The 18726-nt window shown below is 39.8% G+C and overlaps 1 protein-coding gene across 11 annotated transcripts in view; it reads left to right on the top strand.

Annotated features, from left to right (window-relative positions):
• FRS2 (fibroblast growth factor receptor substrate 2) overlaps positions 1-5387 on the top strand; it is a 91517-nt gene extending 86130 nt beyond the window's left edge. For all 11 annotated transcript variants that reach the window (XM_030548754.1, XM_030548759.1, XM_030548757.1 and 8 more), the window contains one exon: positions 642-5387. In XM_030548754.1, the coding sequence (XP_030404614.1) occupies positions 642-1592 (951 nt within the window). In that variant the 3' untranslated portion in view covers positions 1593-5387. The remainder of the gene's footprint in view (positions 1-641) is intronic.
• The last annotated feature ends 13339 nt before the right edge of the window (positions 5388-18726 follow it).

The raw sequence follows: 18726 nt of genomic DNA, 5'->3' as shown, positions 1-18726 counted from the left end.
ATATGCTCTTTGGTGACAGTGCTGTCTTTACTATGGGACAGAGTTTCTGGTATGATCCAGCACTTTTCCACCATTCAGGTTGGATTCAGGCTTTAAGTGGCCAGCACAGAAATTTCCCTTGCAGAGGGGAACTCTGCTCATGTAAACTTAGCAAAGGCAACTCCTGCACCACATGCCCCTGGCATGGATGTACTGTGTGTAAGGTGGAGATATGCTACCCAGACCCTCCAAGTATACCAGTGGCTTTAGTCAGAGCAGCCCCAAAGCTGTCTGACCAATGATGGGGCGAGCCTGGCACTGGATCAGGGAGCTGTAACCTCAGCAGAGCTCAGACATAAGGTAGAATTGAGCTTATTATTAAATTTAATAGTAGAAAAAGATTCTCATTGGCTAGTCTGGGCACCTTTGACATTATTTAAAACAACACTGCAAAATGAGATGAGTAGCAAACCTCTGGCAAAGCTCCACGCTCAGTACAACCTAATGGGCTGGACTTTTAGCACAAAACTCTGTCCCCTGAAAACAGTTTCCTTCACTCTTCAGACAGTCAGGCAAAAAGATTGCAAGCCTTTGAGGGGAGGGAAGGGAAGGAGTAAGGAGATAAGGAAAAAGTGCAACTAATGTTTGAATTTGTCCTACAGGTGCACACCTATGTCAACACTACTGGTGTACAAGAGGAAAAAAAAAATAGATCCAGTGTGCATGTACCGCTGGAATTAAGGCTTTCTACTGTTGAAACAAGCAAGACAACAGAAGATCAAAATTGCACTGATGACCGAGATGCTCAGGTTCTTCTGGAGCCTGAAGGAGTCAAATTTGTTTTAGGACCAACACCTGTTCAAAGACAATTAATGGAAAGAGAGCAACTGGAGCAACTTGGGAGAGACCAAGTTAGTGGCAGCAGTACCAACACCTCTGAATGGGACACTGGGTACGACAGTGATGAACGTAAAGAAACACCTTCTGGTAATAAACTAGTGTATGAAAATCTAAATAGGTTATCAATTCCTAGTGCCTCAGGAGTCAGGAGAGGTCGTCTGACATCAACAAGTACCTCAGATACCCAGAATATTAACAACTCTGCTCAAAGGAGAACTGCATTGTTAAACTATGAAAACTTGCCATCTTTGCCTCCTGTTTGGGAAGCCCGCAAGCTAAGTAGAGATGAAGATGACAATTTAGGACCAAAGACCCCATCTCTGAATGGCTACCACAATAACCTAGATCCAATGCATAATTATGTAAATACAGAGAATGTAACTGTGCCAGCAAGTGCTCATAAAGTAGAATTTACACGACGTCGGGACTGTACACCAACAGTCTTTAACTTTGATATTAGACGTCCAAGTTTAGAACACAGGCAGCTCAATTATATACAGGTTGACTTGGAAGGTGGCAGTGACTCTGACAACCCTCAGACTCCAAAAACTCCTACCACTCCACTTCCACAAACTCCAACCAGGCGCACAGAGCTGTATGCTGTGATAGACATTGAAAGAACTGCTGCTATGTCAAGTTTGCAGAAAGCACTGCCACGAGATGATGGTACGTCTAGGAAAACTAGACATAACAGTACTGACCTGCCTATGTGAGCCCAGGAAACATTAAATCATTTGCACCTTTTGTGAAGTTTATAAAATTGAAGATGCAAATTCTTCATGTGCATTTTTTAACACTAATGCCTTTTATAGAGTAATAGACTTTTTTGGAATACTTCATGTGCTTGTCTAACAAAAGGGAAATAATGTAGAGCAGGTACTCATTAAATGACACAATTTTATTCTACAGTAATAGTAATTGCTGTGTAGAAGCATTGCCACTTTTCACAGTGCCTCTTTACTTAGTTAGAGTTGGAGTGACTGCCAGTTCTGAAGTTATCAATATTCTGGCCATGTGCCTATAGTCATTAATGGCATTTGTAACATTTTATAAAGCCTCTTGATGTGCATTACTAGCTGATAACCCTAATCTTGCAAGGTTGATATTTGTACCTTCACTCTCTTCATTCATGTGGCCTCCTCCAATATGAGAAGTGAGAGTAATTCATTATTCAATCAGTTTGACTTACATGAAATAGTTTGGCTCATGTATAAACACCACGCTTCCTCGTATGTATGTCAGTTCATTTTTTGAAGTCATTTGGACAAGCTTCAGATTCTTGAAGGTTTTTTTTAATTTCTGTAACATTGAGGGGTTACATCAAGTTCACTTGGTCAGAGCTGGAGTTGGGTCTGAAATAAGCCATAAGTCATTTCCCCTAGAAAAGGTTTCCAAGTGATAGTACCAGAACAGTTTTACAGAATTTTAATCTGAGTTTTCTGAAGGAATACACAGGTTGGTTGGATCTGTGATTTTAAGGTGTTCTTTAATTTCATAGTTCTGCTTACCTTTCCATCTTCACGTGTGCGATGTCTTCTTTGATCTATTCTGTAATGTCTGTAGGTTAAGAACAGTCAAGTTTTTGTGCATAATTTTAATTATTGTTTAGGATTTGTATGTGTGTTGCTCCTATTCAGTCTGCACATTGTCAAAGAAAAATCTCTTGAAGATCCGGTGGGAACTTTTTTACTTAATAAGGTTGCCTTTGTCCAGTGTTTTATTGTTTTACTTTTTATGTCTGACAGAAACATCCCAAAAGTGTTAGTGTCCAGCAGCATACAGCATTGCACAAGTGGAAAGGTATATTATGCATTTTTGTCTTCCTCTGAAGCATCAAATATAGGTCACCATGGGAGGCAAGGTATTTCATTTGGTAGTTCAGTGTGACAAACCCTAAATTTACAGTGTGGATCTGTAGTTGATGCACTTGGATTTAGAGAGAATTAGTTACTTACAATATGTAGAGAATTTTTTGAAGGTAATATCTATGGGCATACATATTTTCCCTTTTGCAGCTAGTTAACTCAGTTACTCTAATGGCTTAACTGCTGATTGATGTTATGGTACATCCAGGTAGAATGCATCTGCTGAACATGCCAGGTATGCCCTTGACAGTCCCTTGTTCTATACTGAATATTAATAGAATTGAGAGCAGTACAGCAGGTGCAGTGCAGGACCAGAAAGAAAACAGATTAAGGCTTGAGCCTGTGGAACTGACCATTATGTGGACTGGTGTAATGTACAATAATCCTTGAGCTGTGGGCGAGAAAAATCACATGCAAGAAACCCGGGGGGGAAGAGACTCAAAAAATGCTTAGGGTCCTCATGTAATATTTAAATTGAGTTTTCATTTAAAGCATAACACTATTTCCAGTCCTTTGAATTGTGTGGAGGGTGTTCCTGTTTTCTTATTAAATTTTCCTTTTGTCTTCAGCCAGATAAATAGTAGGAAGAGTGATAGCTGAAATACATTTTTCCTGTTCACACCAGTGAGATAACGGCAGCCTCATTTATATAGGTCAGGCTTTTTTATCCTGAAGGATTTCCAGTGTTTTTTACAAATTTTATAATACCGAAATGCATCCAGGCGCACAATCAATACACTTCACAGGAGTAAGGGGACAGGCATCTTAGTTGAGACAATTGTAAGAAAACTTCACTGAAAACTTTTCCATAATCATTTCACTATTAGTCTGGGCACTTCTATACATTTTTTTTGTGCTTTAGGTGCTCGAAAAGGTGAGGGACTAATAGCATTCACTAGAATCAGATGTAGTGCAAATGCATGGTGCTATAAGTGACCCTTGCTCCGCCCTGACATTGCACCTCTGTCGTGATTTGCAACACATCATGCATATACTAATCCTGGGTCTGTCTTGAAGCGTTATTACCAATTGTTGCAAACTGTGTGGTGGATGTGTGAAGGTGGGCTAGGAACTAGAATCAGACCAACAAACTCTTGCTAATTTGTAAACTAAGACAAGATTTCAGCATACATTTCAAGCAGTTAAAAGGCTAGAACACTTAACTCACCAGCTATCTTATCTAGAGATTTATATGGCCCTCATCACCATAATATCGGAGTGTCTCAGTCATTAATGTATTTTATCCTCAAACACCCTGTAGAGTAAGGAAGTACTGTCCCCAATTTATGGGTGTGGGAACTGAGGCCCAAGTAAGCTATACATGACTTGCTAAAGGTCACATAGAAAGTCTGTGGTTGAGCCAGGAATTCAACCCCGCTCTCCTGAGTTTTAGTCCAATGCCCTGTCCACTAAATCATCCTTCCTATCCAACACCTACCATGGACCATTCAGAATAACGTTGTTGCCAACTCTTGCAATTTTATGAGTGTTGTAATATTTAGTGTTTTTCTTAAAGCCGTAGATCCTGGAGTCATGTGAATACTGCAAAAATCTCACTTTTTTTTCTCTTCTCTTCCCTTCCCTTCCTGCCCAGATAAAGCTAAATTTCTTGCCCTTGGAGAGAAAAGATTGAAAATGTGATCCCTAAAGGATCAAAAACCAAAAGACATCTAAAAAGAAGCCAAATCCAATCTTGATTTTTTTTTTCTGATTCATGATTTTTGAATGCTTGGTGTTGGCCAATGCGCAACCCACTGAGCTATCCCTCCCCTTGATTAAGTAGGAATGAGATAGAAACTACTCAGTTCATCTATGGCATTGTTTTTATTTAATTTTCCCGTTAAGTAGTTGCACTTTACCCTTAGAGACTTGGTTGTATCTTAGTCTCTTTAGAGTTGTGATGTTAGATTCACTATCTGCAGATCTGGGATTCAGTTTTTAGCAGAAATTTCTCAATTGTATTTTTAAGCATCTTTATTTTGGACCCACAAGTGCACAAAGCAAGATGCAACAAATATGTAACAGTTTATTGGAAAATAACTGGCCTAATATGTGAAGATTACCTAACCAATGCCCACAAAAGTGGCAAAATTTCTTTTAATTCTGTTATTTATCCACAGTGTGCAGCTGGCCCCTGCCTTTCAGGCGCATGACATATTCCACGCTACTAATCCTCCAATGTGTAAAGCCTTTAAGCTAGAAATTGCTCCACCCGAAGCCATGACTAGTAAAAAGTGCAGTGTGTTCCTATATTATACTACTTTTCAAGTAACTGCTCTAACCAATTCTTATTTGCAGTATATAAAATAATATTAGGAGGCAGTGTCCAGGACTCCATTGTTAATGTTGCATTGAAAATGCAGTTAAAGTGGGAATTTAATCCATTGATTACACAAGGAAAAATAAGTATTTTCTTACCAATTTGATACTGCATACTTAAGAGGTGCAGAATTATACTTTGTGAAAGTTTTTTTTTTCAGTGATTCTATCAAATACATTTGAAAATGACCAATTCTGAAAATTTTGATTGGCTTTATAACGTTCTTTTGGTTTCTCCTCAGTGAAGTGTCCAAATTAAAAAAATTAATAAAATGTACTCATGTCCTGATAATGTATTGAGTATATGGCAGGTGTTGAATATAACAAGTTACACAATAAGGCCTTAATCTTGCTCTCATTTAAATCAATAACAAAACTATTATCTTCAGTGGTGCAGTATCAGGCCCCCAAGTATTTATCTTTACATTTTGCACTTAACTACTTAAATGCTGAGATATTTGACTGACAGTGTGTTCAGATTTCTGACACAGAAAGCATTTTATTGCAACATAGAATGCAGTTGATCTGGGTCCTGAATATCATATCTGTGGCCCACACTAAGATTTCAAAGCAGGGACACTCTGCTTTGAAACAGCTGCATGAGCAGCTACCCCAATATTGTTCCTTGGAGCCTCATTTCCGCCTGTTCAAGAGCTAGTCTCACCCTCCCTCGTGTTTGATAATCCATCACCCTTCACCCAGTCAGGCTTTCATATTCACTCAAAGCCCAGACAGGCACTGAAAGAAATGGAGGCATCTACACGCAAGTCATTTAACTTAAGGTAAATTAAATAGTACTTTCATGGGCATGACAACTTGAAACTGTTACCTAAGTGTAAGAGAGACAGAGACAAATCTCCTTGTGTAAATCAACAATTGGTTTCAGTGGAGTTATGCCAACCTACGCCCACTGAAAGTCCAGCCCAGAATATTCATATTGATGTCTGGGGTAGATCCGTTTTGCCCAGGATGAGGCAGTATCAGTAGAGGACAGATTGCCTTTGCCGTCTTTCACTTCAATTAAGAGTAGGACTGTCAAGCAATTAAAAAAGTAATCACAATTGTGCAATTAAAGAATAATAGAATATAATTTATTTAAATCTTTTTGGATGTTTTCTACATTTTCAAATATATTATTTCAATTACAACACAGAATACAAAGTGTATAGTGCTCACTTTATATTTACTTATTATAAATATTTGTGCTGTAAAAACGCAAGAAATAGTATTTTTAAATTCAGCTCATAAAAGTACTGTAATACAATCTCTTTATCATGAAAGTTGAATTTACAAATGTAGAATTATGTATAAAAAATAACTGCATTCAAAAATAGAACAGTGTAAAACTTTAGAGCCTACAAGTCCACTCAGTCCCACTTCTTGTTCAGCCAGTCACTCAGGCAAAGAAGTTTGTTTACATTTGCAGGAGATAATGCTGCCCGCTTCTTGTTCACAATGTCACCTGAAAATGAGAACAGGCCTTTGCATGGCACTATTGTAGCCGGCGTCGCAAGATATTTATGTGCCAGATGCGCTAAGGATTTATATGTCCCTTCATGCTTCAATGACCATTCCAGAGGACATGCGTCCATGCTGATAACGAGTTCTGCTTGATAATTACCCAAAGCAGTGCAGACCGACGCATGTTCATTTTCATGATCTGAGTCAGAGGCCACCAGAAGAAGTTTGATTTTCTTTTTTGCTACTTCAGGTTCTGTAGTTTCCGCATTGGAGTGTTACTCTTTTAAGACATGCTGCACACCTCATCACCTTCAGATTCTTAAACCTTGGGTCAAGTGCTGTAGCTATCTTTAGAAATCTCACATTGGTACCTTCTTTGCATTTTGTCAAATCAGCAGTGCAAGCATTCTTAAAACTAACATGTGCTGGGTCATCACCCGAGACTGCTATAACATGAAATATATGATGGAATGTGGGTAAAACAGAGCAGGGGACATACTGTTCTTCCCCCAAGGAGTTCAGTCACAAATTTAATTAACACATTAGTTTTTTAACAAGCGTCATCAGCATGGAAGCGTGTCCTGTGGAATGGTGGCCGAAGCATGAAGGGGCATACGAATTTTTAGCATATCTGGCATGTAAATACCTTGCAATGCTGGCTACAAAAGTGCCATACAAACGCCTGTTCTCACTTTCGGGTGACATTGTAAATAAGAAGGGGGCAGCATTATCTCCTGTAAATGTAAACAAACTTGTTTGTCTTAGTGATTGGCTGAACAAGAAGTAGGACTGAGTGGACTTTGTTTTGTTTTTGAGTGCAGCTATGTAACAAAAAAAAAATCTACATTTGTAAGTTGCACTTTCACTATAAAGAGATTTCATTATGGTACTTGTATGAGGTGAACTGAAAAATACTGTTTCTTTTGCTTATAATTTTTACAGTGCAAATATTTGTAATAAAAATATAAATTGAGCACTGTATATATTGTGTTGTGTTGTAATTGAAATCAATATATTTGAAAATGTAGAAAAACATCCACAAATATTTAATAAATTTCAGTTGTTTAACAGTGCTATTAAAACTGCAATTGTGATTTTTTTTGAGTTAATTGTGTGAGTTAACTGCAATTAATCGAGAGCCTGAATTAAGAGAGAACAAGTTTTCATTGAATTATTACTACATAGCGTGTGATGTTGCATCCCTGATGTGGAGCTCTGTTTCTTAACAGAACTACCTACTTCATATAAGGTAGAATCTGTAGTAGAACTCCCTATCTGCACTGTACTGTGTTATTTATGTCTGCAAATAAAGATGAATTTGAGGAAACATAACTGTAGAAACTGATAGTGGATCTAATTGGTTTCTTAGAGGAAAATTTATTTTCTCTCAACCGTCACTAGAAGAGGCTAAGACAAGTTTTGAGCCTCCATGTTGGCTGATAGAAATTGATTTTGGCATTTAAATGTAGGTTTTTTCCATGAATAGCAATTCAGGCATTCAAATTTGACAGTATTTATTTCATTAAAATATTTAATCAAGCTCATGTAAGATGTGTTCATATTGAATTCTTCATTTACGTTCTCAAAAACAAACAAAAAGCCGTGGGGAAATTCCAGCACAAAAAACTGCGTTAACATGGAGCTAAGGCCGCTGATGTCCATTCCTAAATAGTACTCCTTAAAAAGATAGGAAATCTTGAGTTAAGGTTCTTTCACAATCTTTAGAAATTATTTTCTCTTCTAGGCAACACAGACATAAGATGAATAGGAAATTTAAAATTTACATAGCAGACTTAACTCTGACCATGCATATGTTAATGTTGCTTGTAATTATGCTTTAAATATGACTTCAGACATTTGTCAGATGTATTATTAGGATATTTCCTAACATTGTTTAGTCCAGTTTAACGCAGTATTTTGTGTGGAAATATGTCTGAGGTATCTTTTAAGTCATGAAACAAGTATTGGACATTTTTATATTTTTTATATATTTACAAAGGGCATTTAAAAATTTTCTTGCAGTTTTAGTAATTATCTAGTGTGATAAGACACACATTGTGACAAAGTTTTCTGATATATCCATTACCTTGGTGTATTTCTATTTAATGTAGCAAATATGTATATATACAAATGAGATGATGTAAAAATATAATTCAAAATTAGGTTGTATGCTCCTTGGGGCAGGGACTAAGTCTTCCTTTGTGTTTTGTAAAGAGCCTAGCACAATGGGACCCCAGTGCTGACTGGTGTCTGAGAATTACAGTGATAAAAATAAGAGATGATGATGATGATGTAGGGGCAGAACTTCATCTTTATTTGAGAAGCATGAGTACTAAGGTGCCATGAAGCTCACCTTTCCACTCCCTGATTCTGGGGGCCGCTGTGTGCCTGACTATTTCCCAGGAACATTCCCCCGCATCAGCTGCAAACCAGCCCAAAATCACAGTAAGTGAATGATAGAGCATAGGGGTATATCAACCATGCTCCCATTCCTCTAACAACATCCTCTGTGCTGGCAGCAGAGGTGGGGGTGTGAGGTAGGAGCCTCTCTGTGGATTACTTTTGTACTGGGGTGATCTTGAGCTGGATACACTGTCTCTGGGCCCGTTGAAGCCTGCAAAAAGATTTCTGTTGATTTCAGTGTCTGGACCAGGTGCTACCTGATCAGATTTGGCTGGCAGTGAGTGCAAAATGGCTGCACTATACCAGAAGATCTGGCTGATCAAGCTATTCAGGAATGGCCTAAAAATACTGTAAAAATATAAATATATTTAATTACCTATACTTAAAAAAAAATCCTATTTGTGGTGGCCAGAGTTAAAATTACTATATACATTTTTATTTTAGTCATACATACATGTACATTGATTGAGCTGTTATATATGAAAGAGTGTGAAAGAAACAGCTCAGGATTGCTTGTATTTTTAATGCTAGGAATGGACATCAGCAGTCTTGACTCCAAATTAATGCAAATTTTGGCATTGATTTGTGTAAGGGTGGATATGTATGCGCACACACACACCCACACACACACACACACACACACAGGTACTAACTTTGTACTTTCCCTGAAGTTGCCAAATCTTTAACAGACTTTCTCACTTGTAAGATATTGGTACTTAATTACTGAATGTATAGGATATGTTTCTGGTTTGAAAAGGAAAATTAGTGTTGTATGGTATCCCACAATACAGTGTGTCCCAACTGTAAACATTGCCTTTTTTTTGCATGTAACACCTCATTCTGTAGTTGCATCACCTAGGACTATTACTTCTGAACCATGGTCTGCATCTTAACTAAACTGCAAATTTGCAATTACAGTACAGCTGAATACAGCTCTAGCATGAAAGCTGACTGGTAGTAATAGTACAGCAGTCACCATTGTGCCACAAATGCATTTATTAAATGCAGAAATATATATTTCTATAAAGGCCAAAATCATGTTTTTATGTTCCTTTATTGTCATTACATTGTATGATATTGTAAGATTATTTTATGTTCTAATTTGCATTATAAAATGTTTTTTCCTACTTAAAGGCGTAAATATAACAACTTTGTATAAAGGTAGCTTTCTAGATTTTTATTTCTTATGAAAAGTCTAAATAGTGGGAGTACCGTTGCCAAATTGTTTATACAATTTCTATGAACTTTGCCCTGTTTGGTTAATCTTTTACAGACATTCCATGTTTCTTTTTATGAGAAAATTGACACTTTCTGCATAGTACAGTATTTTTATGCTGTTCCAAATCAGCATATTAGAATTTTATTTTAATTTTTGGTTTGCATTTTCATTACTGATAGCTTACCAAATGTTCATTTTTAAAAAATGTATTATGTAATGTTGACATTGTCATCCTCCCTCATCAGTGCCAACTTCATTTTTTTAAAAATTGTAGCATGGCAATAAAAATGATTTTACATTGTAGGGAGCATGTGAATTTCTTGTTTGGGACTGGGTTCTGATTTTCATTATTTAATATTGGGTGTGTTGTACCTTCAACCCAATAGAAAAGATATTTGTCCTTTTTCACCATTGTCCTTGGCGCGCCATAGCCTTATTAGCTGGCATTGTGTATTCACGTAATTTTCTGAATCTCATTTATCACAAAGATGCCTCTCTTCTATTTCCAATGTATTATTAGGATGTATTACTAGGATATATAATTTTTAAGTTTGGAAATTTTCTGTGGTGGCCCTGGAATTATCTGTGTGCATTTTTTTTGAGTGGTGTTCAGGCCTTACATCTTTGTAATATATAGAAAGTTGTTGCTTTTTCAGTATGGTGCCATTTAAATTGATACATACCCCATATTTCTTGAAGTAAATAATCAGTTCTATAGAAAATGAACTCAGTCTTCTTCAAGGCAGATAGCAAAATTAGGTCAAGAGTCATCCCCTTAATCACAAGACGTTAATATGTCATTGCTATTAATTCAGTATCAGTAAAAGTATTAAAACAGCCTTGTAAAATCACAGTGGCAAGGACTATACATTTTAATCTGCAATAGTTCAACATACAAAACTGAACTCCTGGTTCTGCAGTAAGCATAGTGTCCAAGACTGTATTGATGAAGCCCCAATGATAGTCATTTATGCTCTGACTCAACCGTCCATCCATACACAGCTAAGCACTTAGCTTGTGCTTAACTCTAAGCCCTTCCTTTTGTTCCACTGACTTCATAGAAATATAGGGCTGGAAGGACCTAAAGAGATCATCTATTCCACCCCCACCCCCTATTCTGAGGCACAACTGAGTATACCTAGACCAGCCCTGACAGAAGTTTCTCTAACCTGTTCTTAAAAACCTTATCGTTAGAAAGTTTTTCCTAATATCTAACTTAAATCTCCATAGCTGCAAACTAAGTCAATTACTTTTTGTTCTACCCTCAGTAGACATGGAGAACAATTGATCACCATCCTCTTTATACTAACCTTTTACATATTTGAAGACTGTTGTCTCCCCTCAGTCACCTTCTCTCTAGAGCAAACGTGCCTCATTCATTTAATCTTTTCTCAAGTCATGTTTTCTAAACCTCTTAGCATTTGTTTTGTTCTGCTCTGGACTGTCTCCAATTATTTCACATTTTTTAAAATGTAGTACCCCAAACTCAACTCAGTACTCCAGATGAGGCCTTGCCAGTGCTGAGTATGGTGAAACAATTCTATCCTGTGTCCTACATATAGCGTGACCAGACATCAAGTGTGAAAAATCGGGATGGGGGGGGGTAATGGGAGCCTATATAAGAAAGACCCAAAAATCGTGACTGTCCTTATATAATCGGGACATCTGGTCACCCTACCTACATGTGACACTCCTGTTACTACATCTCAGAATTGTATTTACCTTTTCCACAATACCATCACACTGACTCATACCAGTTGGTGATTTATTATAACTTTGGGATCCTTTTTCTGCAGTATTCCCATTTTTATTTGTGCATTTGATTTTTCTTTGTTCCGCAGGTACTTTGTATTTGTCTTTATTGAATTGCATGGTTATTTTGAATTCTAATACTTTGAAGGAAAGTATTTGCAACTCCTCCTTGCTTGGTGTCATCCACAGATTTTATAAGCATACTCTCCACTCCATCATCCAATTCAGTAAAAATATTGAATAGTACCGGACCAAGACAGATCCCTGTGAGATATGCTCCTCCCAATGTGACAGTGACCCATTAATAACTATTCTTTGAGTACAGTTTTTCAACCAGTTTTGCATCTACCTTTTAGTAATTTCATCTAGACCACAATTCCTTAGTTTGCTTATGAGAATGTCACAGGGGACTGTCATGTCATCATCTTGATTTTTAGTAAGGCTTTTATCTACCACTTCACCCCTGTCCACTAGGCCAATAACCCTGTCAGTGACAGAAATTATGTTAGTTTGGTATGATTTTTTTGTTGATAAATCTATGTTGGTCATTCCTTATAGCCCTATTCTCTAAGTGTTTACAAATTGATTAATAAGTTGTTCCAATATCTTCCCAGGTATCAAAATAAGACTGACTAATCTATAATTCCCTGAGTCCTTTTTGTTTGTTTGCCTTTTTAAATATAGATACTATGTTTGCCCTCTCCAGTTCTCTTGGATCTCACCCATCCTCCCTGAGTTCTTGAAAATATTTGGTAACAGTTCTGAGATTTCTTAATCCAGTTCCTTAAGTACACTAGGATGAAGTTCATCAGGCCCTGGTGACTTGAGTACATCTAACTGATCTAAATATATAATTCTTCTTTCTCTATTCTGTCTTACATACCTCCCCCCTTGTTGTTAATATTAATTGTGTTATCTGGTCACCATTAACCTTTTTAGTGACAACTGAAGCAAAACAGGCATTAAACATGTCAGCCTTCTTGATGTCATTTACTAGCTCTCTTTCCCCACTAAGTAGAGAACCTATACTTTCCTTAGTCTTTCTCTTGCTCCTATTGTAGTTAAAGAACCTCTTCTTGCCTTTTATGTCACTTTCTAGGTGTAACTTATTTTGTGCCTTAGCCTTTCTGCTTTTGTCCCTACATGCTTGTGCTATTTTTTTAACTCCTTCTTAGCAACTGGTCCATGTTTCCACTTTTTGTAGGATACTTTCTTGATGTTCACGTCATTATAGCTCCTCATAGAGCCACATTGGCCTCTTACTGTTCTTCCTCTGTGTTCTGGGACAGATTTCAGTTGTGCCTTTCATATTGTCCCCTTAAACTGCTGGCTCTCCTGAACTCATTTATCCCTTAGATTTTCTTCCCATGGGATCTTACCTACCAATTCTCTGATGTTATTAGTTTGCTTTTGTGAAGAATGTAAGACTGTCAAAAGCCTTACTAATGTCAAGATAATATCACATCTACTGCTTTTCTCTATTCACTAGATTGGTACCTTGTTAAAGAAGAAAATTAGCTGGGTTTGGCATTTGTTCTCAGTAAATCCACCTTGGCTGTTACTTATCACCTTATCCTCTAAGTTTGAACAAATTGATTTTGTTTAGTTCAGTATCCTTCCAGCTATTGATGCTAGTCTGATTAGTCTATATTTCCCCACCTCCTCCTCCCACACACCCTTCCTAAAGATAGGTATGTTTGTCCTTCTGTCCTCTGGCACCTAACTCTTCCTCTGAGTTCTCAAAGATAGTGGCTAATGGTTCATTGATGCCTTTGGCCAGTTCCTTAAACACTCTAGGTCCTGCCAACTTGAATACATCTTAACTTATTTAAATATTCTTTAACTTGTTCTTTCGCTATTTCCATCCTGTTCTTTAAACACCACAACTTCTCTTTTGATGGCTGCTGCACAATGCACAGAGGTTTTCATTAAGTTGGCCAAAATGATATCTCAGCTATTTTTAAAAGTGTTTAAAGTTATCAATTTAAAAATAACAAAACTGTTTTAATTAACAAGAGATTTCTTGAAACCTTATATTTTCCCAGACTAGTTCTCCACAGAGCCTATAAAACAGTTCCTAGAGCCTATGAAAGTTTCATAAATATTGAATTCAAACTGTAGGAGAGGGGGAAGAGGAATGATGAGCATGGGCGATTAAAGAAAGGCAGCAGTAGCTGCTTAAACACATTTTCCTTTCTACCTCATACGGTGACTAGCTATACCTAATACAGGCTTTAAAGGTAGTAAAACATGAGGATGAAGTTTTAAGCAGTTGAGTATTCACAAAGAGGTACATGTATAATACAGGGTTAGTGATAGTGTGGTTTCTTGTGTGCCAAAAATGTCATCAGGCCAAGGCTTAGACACCTAGTTGACAGTCTGGAAAATATAGGGGAGATGGCTGCTTTTCAGCTCTCTTTGTAAGAGACTATGGGTAAGATATTTAAAAAGTGCACTATAGTATTTTAATGAAGATGTTTCTACAGCCATGTATTGGGGGTAGCCGTGTTAGTCTGTATGCACAAAAACAACAAGGAGTCCGGTGGCACCTTAAAGACAACAGATTTATTTGGGCATAAGTTTTCATGGGTAAAAAAAACTCACTTCTTCAGATGCCGTGGGAGATTTTCTCTCATTGGCATAGTTAATCTACCTCCACAGGAGGCAGTAGCTATGTTGATGGGAAAACTGCTGATGACATAGCGTTGCGTACACTGGAGGTTAGGCATTGCTCAGGGCTGTGGATTTTTCATACCCTGTGCCAACACAGGTAAATCGATGTAAGTTTGTAGTGTAGAGCTGGCCTAAGGATTTTTGTACCCTGATGGTAGGCATTGTGCTGGTTTGGTGAGCTTTGATGAAAGCAGGAGAGTTGCCTTCTATTACAAACTCTTTGCCTTGTAATGGAATATTTAAGTCAACTACTAATTGAAGATTTGGAAGTTACCAATAACTGAAGGTAGGAGGAGAGGAAAATAAAATATTCAGACATGCTTATTACTGCACATTTGAATATTCTAGTTTTCAGGTTTTGAAGCTGTCTCAAATGTGGAGTTTCTGGAATTACGACTCTGATCCTGCCTCATGTGCTGGATAGTCCTATCATAGGAAGGGCAAGCCTGAATGCTGAAACAAATTCAGTTAAAACCCATTTTCCCTTTCTCAGAGAGGTATCCATGTTAGTTTGTATCCATAAAAACAACGAGGAGTCGGGTGGCACCTTAAAGACTAACAGATTTATTTGGGCACAAGCTTTTGTGGGTAAAAAACCCACTTCTTCAGAGTCATGCATGTGAAGAAGTGGTTTTTTATCCACAAAAGCTTATGCCCAAATAAATCTGTTAGTCTTTGAGGAGTCTGGTGGTTATTATTTTCCTTTTCTTGTTTTATAATCTAGTGGTTGAGAAGTCCAACATCTACAACATAAAAAGAAAGCTTCCCTCCTCACACACTGATTTGTGTATAGGAACCTCAGCTCCCCATGCTCATAGCCTGCTGATGCAAGATGAGGGCTTCCATTAGCCTAAAGAAACTCTTATTGTTCCACCTGTGTGCTGGTAAAGTGCCTATATAAACAATTCTTAACAGTAGTGAATAGTGGGGAAGCAGCGTGTTGCATTTGCTGATGCAGCATGTACCTGCAAGAGCCCAAGAAGACTGCTATAGTTCCAGTGGCATGTAGAGTACACATGCTCTTTGCATGGATATAAATAGCAGTGTGGAGACAGTGAGCCACTGCTTAGGTAAGGAAAGACACAGAAGCTTTAGCCCAGGGGTCGGCAACCTTTCAGAAGTGCTGTGCCAAGTCTTCATTTATTCACTCTTGTGCCAGTAATACATTTTAAAGTTTTTAGAAGGTCTCTTTCTATAAGTTTATAATAACTAAACTATTGTTGTATGTAAAGTAAATAAGGTTTTTAAAATATGTAAGAAGCTTCATTGAAAATTAAATTAAAATGCAGAGCCCCCTGGACTGGTGGCCAGGACCCAGGCAGTGTGAGTGCCACTGAAAATCAACTCACGTGTAGTCTTAGGCACCCGTGCCATATGTTGCCTACCCCTGCTTTAGCCTATGTATACTGCATGCCTCCCTGCATTCCCAAGCACTGCCTTCCATCTCTATGCTATTTTTAGTACAGTACCTGTCTTACTGCCTTCCCCTCTCAGACAGGCTCTGGAAACCCCTGATGCCTTCACCTGCCAGAGACTTTCTAGCTACACCTGGCAGCATGGATGCAGTGGCTAGCTGTCTTCAGATCCCTTACATGCCGCCACAAGTGTATACAAGGCCAAATGCCCCATCCCCATTATTGTACCCCTGCCCCTCTGACAATCTTTTGGGAAAGGGGTTGGAGCCTGCTGCATGGGCCAGGCTCACCCAAGACAGGGAGAAGTGGGATGGTTGCTGCTGTGTGGGGTCTGCTGGGTTGGAGGTAGTCCCTAGTAGGGTGGGCACAATGCTATTGCATTACAGGACAGCCACCAGCTCTTAACGTGGCAGTGGGCTGTTCCCACCCTCTCCCCAGCAGCGTTCTCTGGGGTCTGGCCTCAGCACAGCTCCACGCCCTGTTGCCAACCACATATAGCAAGAAGTCACCAGACAAATCCTGAAAAGGCGCTAGATATAGCAGTTTAAGCAGTCAAAAGGAGTAAAAAATGTCACTAAACAAAATTTCCAGAGAATTTAACAGAATTTTTACTTTTATATGAAGGCCCAGGTGAGTATAGTCACAAAATCATTCACAAGCAGCTCAATCGTGTTCATAAAATCCATTCCATGCTCGTCTTGTTACATTCTGTTGTACACTAAGTCAATGTCATTATGTCTTAATTGAGCATATCCTCAGAAGGAATCTCATTCCAGGGCTTCTTGGGTTGAGATCACTATAATCTGCAGGTGAGGAAAAGAAGTCAATGGACAGGGGCAGTAGGTATGTATAATTTCTGGTGGTACCCAGAATAGGTCCAAGTTCCGCCCACCCGTGCCATCTGCCTAAGGCTCCAGGAGGAAGTTTGGGTATGGGAGGAGTGTGGGCTCTGGGACAGAGTTTGGGTGCTAGGTGCAGGCTCTGGGCTGGGGCAGGGATTTGGGGTGCAGGCTGTGGGAGGAAGTTTGGGTGCAGGAGGGGTGCAGGCTCTGGGAGACAATTTGGGTGCTGGGTGTGGGCTCTGGCCTGGGACAGAACATTGCGGTGTGGGAGAGGGTGCAGGGTGTGGGGCTGGGGGCCAGAGAGGAGGACTTGCCCTGCCCCACCCCGCCCCACCCTCTCCCCACCAGCAGCAGCAAGCTCTGGGGAAGGACCGTCCCCCCGGCCTGACATCCAAGGCCCACCAGGCTGCTGCTCAGGAGGTCCAGCTAGGATAAGCCCCTTTCCCCCCCCCCCCCCCCCCGGAGTTGCCTTGGAGTCACCTGCCAGGGAGTGGGGGGCGGGGGGCCCTGCCACGCACCTCCTCCCATCCTCAGGCACAGCAGCCACTTCAGCCTGCCCACAGCACTACTCACTTGTAGCTGGCAGCAGCCACAGATGCTCGGGGGAGGCATGCGGGCTGGCAGGCAGGCAGGACTGGGGGAGAGACCTGGCTCCAAACATTGATGAAGCCAGGCCCAATGGGCCCTGAATTTGCTGGAGCCCAGGCACCATGGGCCTGTATAACTCGCTGCCCCTGTTGGTGGAGGTTAATTAAATACTTTGCTACGGCCAAGTGCACTGTGGAGAGAGTAGCGCATTAACCGGGGCCTGTTTTTACCCAAATGTGTTGTTTCTTGCTGCTCTGTAGTAGGCAGCGAAACCTGTGATGCAGGGAAAGATGGCTAATGAAGCAGGCATGGCAGGGGAGGCAGGAGAGCTGCAGGGATGGAAGGTGGGATGGGATGATACAGGGCCATGTTCCCCAATGGACCAGGGGGCACCATGCTTCCAGGGATGAAGCCTTTACTACAGGATCAAAGATGGAGTTATCTTGATTTTTCGCTCCCTTTTACACCTTCCCCTGGCTTGACCTGGGTTTAGCTGCCCAGCTATTTTCAGAAATCAAAACCTAGAAGCAGGGGGAATGGGGAAGGGTCAAGCTAGCAGATTTTTTTTAAATCTACTTTTTTGGCTCCCTGCAATGCAGTGCTCAGGTCAGGCAAATGCCCTCTTTCTTCTGGTTCTAGACACTCCCTTTCATTAACTGGTTGGCTCACATCCAGACTGCAAGAAAGGGAGGCTCAGCTGCAATTAACCCACCTGCCTGACCTGGGCTGCTTTTCCTTGCCTGCAGATTATAGTGACCTCAGCGCAAGAAGCCCTGGAATGTGATTCCTTCTGAGGCCATGTTCAACTGAGATGTAATGACATTGCCATGGTATGCAACAGACTGTAGCAAGAAGAGCACAGAGTGGATCGTAGTGGGAGACCGGCCAGTCCTTGCTTACAGACAGCCCCCCAACCTGAAGCAAATACCCACCAGCAACCACAGACCCCACAACAAAAACACTAACCTAGGAACCTATCCTTGCAAGAAAGCCCATTGCCAACTCTGTCCACCAATCTATTTAGGGGACACCATCATAGGCCCTAGTCACATCAGTCACATTACCAGAAGCTCATTCACCTGCACATCTACTAATGTGATATATGCCATCATGTGCCAATAATGCCCCTCTGCCATTTACATTGGCCAAACCGGACAGTCTCTACATAAAAGAATAAATGGACATAATTCAGACGTCAAGAATTATAACATTCAAAAACCAGCCAGAGAATACTTCGATCTCCCTGGTCACTCGATTACAGATCTAAAAGTTGTAATATTACAACAAAAAAGCTTCAAAAACAGACTCCA

The sequence above is a fragment of the Gopherus evgoodei genome, chromosome 1, assembly GCF_007399415.2.
Source record: "Gopherus evgoodei ecotype Sinaloan lineage chromosome 1, rGopEvg1_v1.p, whole genome shotgun sequence".
In the NCBI taxonomy this organism is placed as follows: Eukaryota; Metazoa; Chordata; order Testudines; family Testudinidae; genus Gopherus; species Gopherus evgoodei.
The sequence above is the reverse complement of the archived record's forward strand: the minus strand, read 5'-3'. Positions and strand labels throughout refer to the sequence as shown.